Source organism: Triticum dicoccoides, chromosome 5B, assembly GCF_002162155.2.
Source record: "Triticum dicoccoides isolate Atlit2015 ecotype Zavitan chromosome 5B, WEW_v2.0, whole genome shotgun sequence".
NCBI classification, from domain to species: domain Eukaryota; kingdom Viridiplantae; phylum Streptophyta; class Magnoliopsida; order Poales; family Poaceae; genus Triticum; species Triticum dicoccoides.
Window position 1 is genome coordinate 541,082,739 of NC_041389.1, and position 4,983 is coordinate 541,087,721.

The window sequence follows — 4,983 nt, forward strand, 5'->3', positions numbered from 1 at the left end:
TGTGGGAGACGGCCTACCTCGATGGGGCCATGAGCCGCCTGCTACTCTCCTCCTCCTCCTCCGGTGGCGCGGCGCGAAGGGTCTCCTCCTCACCCGACCTCGCCGATGACCGCCATCAGCTTCTCGATGGTTCAGGGCCTGTCGCCGCTTCAGGGCCCCCTCGTCCCACCATCGGTTCAGGGCCCCCTCGTCCCGCCGCCAGCTCAGGTAAGGCTCCATCTACCATCCTTCCGGCGGCTGATCGAATCCCCTCCCCTTTACAAACCCGATCCGATCTGATCTGATGCTGCCTTGGTTCCCAGGTGGCAAGGAGCGCAATAACGCATGCTGACTGGGCTCCGGTTCGTGCAGGGGTACCTGAGATTGTGAGTGTGCATCCCTCAACTCCCCACCCATGTTGTTTTCTGTCGGTGTGACATGTGGTTGTTTGTCTTGCCTTGTGGGATTGTCTCCTTGTGATCTGTGAGCTTTTTATTGTCAAGTTAGACTCGTGATCTCAATTAAGCTATTCTGGAGTGGTCTTTGATATGTGTTTGTCTCTATGCTCAGATCATTGCTCAAGTTTGCTATTCTGGAGTGGTCTGCGTGATATGTTTGTTGCAAATCATTGCTTAGAGCATTTTGGGGGAATTCTGTAGAGTCTGCTTGTCAACAGATAAAATGAATAATTTAGATAAAGGAAAATTTACTGATGACACCTTCCTGCATTTGTCCCTGATTCCTGCATTCCGTCAATGGATGGCTCCCTTCCCTGCAGGTAGCACCTCCCTCCCCCTCCCCCTCTCGCGGCAATCGATGGCCACAACTTGCTCCTTTCTGAATACACTTGCTAAATGAATGAATGAATGCCTTACAACTTGTGTCATCTAGTTAAATACTGTACATTTCAGTAGTGCTATATGAGTGTTGTGGATGATTCCTTTCCATGTCATATTGGTCTGACTTCCCGTTGGATAACCAACTCGCTCTCCTGCCGTGCTCGTTGTTGCTATTTAGATTGAGAGAGGGGGGTGCTGATTAGTGTAGTTTGTGATTGAGAGAATGCGTGCTGCTGCTATTTGTGCTTACTGATTGATTATATGGTGATTGACATGCTGCTATTTCTACTTGTTGATGTTATTGTTGCCATCTGATGCATATTGTTGTGATCCGTAGCTTACTGCTTTGCCTGCAGGTGTCGTGCTGGTGACCGGGTTTGGAGCGCTCGGATCGAAGGTGGCCGAGCACTGGTACGAGGTCTACAAGATGGACAAGCAGGGGGCCAACCTCACTCTCATGTAGGAAGCAGAAAGGGGTGAGTCCCTTTTGTGGATCGTGACTTGCCTCACTCTCATGTTACACATGTGGCATCAGAAAGGTTGATAGATGCATCCACTGATCCACGTACATACAGACTTAGTTTCTGTTTATAGAGACTGAACTATGTTCGGAAGAAAATACTGTAGGATAGTTTTTAAAGTGTGTGTTCTTAAGATTTGTAGCAGCAACTACAGTCATGTTCATGCTGATTGGTCCCTGTTATGCACCTGCTTGATTGTCAGCATATGCATCTGGTTTTGTTTTATATTTGAATTTTGTGCCCTATTTAGTTAGTCCTAATGGTCTCATCTCTTAGGAAGATTCTAGCTAACTGGAAGGGCCTTCCTTAATTATTCTGATCATTAACCAGAATATATACACTACACACTACACACTCACCAGAATATATACACTACACACTGATCATTATATGTTGTATATGGTATGTGGTATGCATATATCTTGCTATCTGTATCTATTGTTAGTAGATACTAGTAGTTAGGTACTTAGGCCTTGGTTGCATTATTCCTATCCATCCAGGGGGATTAAGCAAAGATGTTTTCATTATAAGTTCTTTCCTTGTAAACTTATGATGCACCCGTCCTGGCTGAGAGATGCACTTATTGGTGCTGATTTGAATTGATGTTCGTGACTGTTCTACAGATGCAGTAGACTGATGTTTATTGATGTTTTGTTAATTGTACAGAACGAGGACGCATCCAAGGTTGAGTATAGGGTGTGGAACCCCTTCAGATCCAAGCTGGCTGCTGCTGTGCTCGGTGGTGTGGACAACATCTGGATTGTAAGTCCTTTTTGTGCCTCTGCTTGCATTCTGGATTGTTTGAATACCTTGTTTTGTCAAGGATGTAAATGTGCCTCTGCTGTTGTAGTAGCTGACTTTGTGGTTCTTGGTTCAGGCTCCTGGAACATGTGTGCTGTACCTCTCTTTACAGGAGCTCTGGGCTGAAGAAATTTAAAGAAGCTTGAAGCCGGACAAAGTAAAGAGTAGCGAGTAATAATGTAGTGCTAGTTATGTTGTACAATAGCCAGCATATCTGGTTGTATGAACACTATTGTAAATACTGTAATTTCGTATTTGTACAGTAGTCAGCATATTTGGTGCTAATATTGGCTATCATTTTGCAGTTTCATATGTTCTCTTGCCATTTGAAATATTTTTCATTTGTTTATTGTCAAAGTGTGAGAAATGGAAAGATGAGTCGTGGGACAAACGAAAAGGCCAAGGCCCAAAAAGTATATGGAATGTAAAAAGGCTGAGGCCCATAAAAGGGTTGAGGGCGAAAAAAATGGACTATAAAAGGCAATGGCCAAGAAAAAAACGTTGAATTGCTGGGCTAGGCCCATGTAGCTAGTAAAAAATAACAAGAAAAACATAAATAAAAAGGCTGCAATGTTGGGCTTGGTCCATGAAGCTGACACAAAAATCATAGGAAAAAACGTAAATGGGCTGAATTAATGGGCTCGGCCCATATAAACACCGAATTGGACCGGCTGAATCTTGTGCCACATCAGATTGCCATGCTGGATGCCTACGTGGCCTGGGAAGGCTGCTAGTGACCAAAACACCACAGTAGACGTATTTTGGTCATAAACGTCCATGACCGTTCCAGAAGAAAGGTCGCTATAGTCAGTTTACGACCGCCAGCTTTTGACCTTATGTTTTTGGTCACAGAAAGGTCACAAATTGAAAACAGTGACCATTCAGTGACCAATAGTGGTGGTCACAAGTTGACATATTTCTTGTAGTGATGAGTCAGCTCTCAAGCTAGCTCATGAATCAGAAGATAACTAGCAGTGATATATCGAGAAAGGTGGCTAGTGTCACTGTCGGACGCCAGATCAATGACAGGAAAATGGACACGACCATCGTTGTGCAAAGATGGGTAGCAGTGAAAACCTGGGTGAGTCTACATCCGAACCTCAATATAGCGTAACTCAACAAGGACCTCGAACGCAGCAAACTAAACGGCCTGGGCGGCAGTGGAAGCATAACCGCTCCGAGAGGTATGAGTGTAAGAGCCTGATGACAAACTGGTGCACAGAGTAACCACGGCGTGATACTCGTACACTGAGCCAGCTAGACGCTCCCGGTACACCCGACATTTTGGGTCTTCACCGTGAGGGTAAAGTCGACGCCATACATTCCGAAGAAGATGCAGCGAAGTGTATGGTAACAGCTCCAACTGGCACGGATACGGCACTGGAGCCATCTACACTCACAACCATTAACCGGATAGAAATAACAATAAACCAAGTGCATGCAATGCAGCAACCAGATGCAAACACTACTGGCATTAAATTAGTAAGCTATCTAACGTTCAACTAACGTGTCGGGGTCTAGCGTGCCCTATAGTTGGCGCGGCTCTGATAACAAGCGTTGTGGCATCCCGGCTCAGAGCAACCAGTTTACCTTGCATTGCCAGCCTAGAGATCAAGTCTTCTGGCAACACACAACATCTTGGTATAGAAAACAACCGCTTTATCAATGCTAGCGGAAACATAGTGTGATATTACATCAAGTAGCGAGGCCAAGCGGCACACACGGTGCGGCTGAGCAATATGTACATTATTTAGTGAACATAAAGGAGCCTCGATCATGACAACTACACGACAGCGGAACGACGACAAAGCGGGACTCCATAGCACAGGGACACCGATGTGGACACGATCTAGACACGACAGCACTCCGATCCGGTTAGACTTTCCTGAAAGCTGGCATAACACGCCAGGTCAGTACAGTGAATGTACTTGCAATCTCACAACAAGCATAAACATAATGACAAACAATATCATGACATTTAATCAAGTTAAATGCAGGTGAAAACATACTACTCATGCCATGCAACCAAACTTGTGCATCGAGTCCCTCGGACTCTCTTACCAATGGGTTACCTCGTAACCAAACGGTGATCACTCCCAGATCACAATTCAAAACCAACACTTTGGTTTCCACAACATCAGTCCCACTGATCTCATCATCACATAACTAGTGCCAAACAAGTAACTTAGTGTGCAAGTTTACTTATTAATATTGATCCATGGTGTGACTTACTCACGAGTTGTGTCCGTAACCGAGGATGCGCTATCAATAGATTAAATACACTCTGCAAAGGTAGCACACTATACCCACACCACGGAACCCATGGCCTTGCACTCTCATTTGGGTGGACCAACGGCATTCCAACGGAACTCCCCCATTGCCATGACACTCTCTCGGCCACTCTGACAAACTCCCCACTGGGCTAAGTCATGGGTGGCCCCGTGCCTACCAAAGGCATCAACGGCCACCGTCGTGGCAAGAACTCAAATGGTCCCAAACGGGGACAAGGTACCTGTCGGTGTCAAAACCGGCGGATCTCGGGTAGGGGGTCCCGAACTGTGCGTCTAAGGCTAATGGTAATAGGAGGCGAGGGACACAATGTTTACCCAGGTTCGGGCCCTCTCTATGGAGGTAATACCCTACTTCCTGCTTGATTGATCTTGATGATATGAGTATTACAAGAGTTGATCTACCACGAGATCGTAGAGCCTAACCCTAGAAGCTAGCCTATGATTATGATTGTTGTTGTCCTACAGACTAAACCCTCCAGTTTATATAGACACCGGAGGGGGCAAGGCTTACAAAGAGTCGGTTACAGAGAAAGGAATCTACATATCCGAATT

At 45.8% G+C, this 4,983-nt stretch overlaps 1 protein-coding gene across 1 annotated transcript; it reads left to right on the top strand.

Annotated features, from left to right (window-relative positions):
* Positions 1–297: 297 nt before the first annotated feature.
* On the top strand, positions 298–2,350 carry LOC119306060. The gene is made up of 4 exons (XM_037582395.1): positions 298–365; positions 1,175–1,294; positions 2,006–2,101; positions 2,217–2,350. The coding sequence occupies exons 1-4, from the start codon at positions 325–327 to the stop codon at positions 2,284–2,286; spliced, it is 327 nt and encodes a 108-aa protein (XP_037438292.1). The 5' UTR covers positions 298–324; the 3' UTR covers positions 2,287–2,350.
* Positions 2,351–4,983: the final 2,633 nt, after the last annotated feature.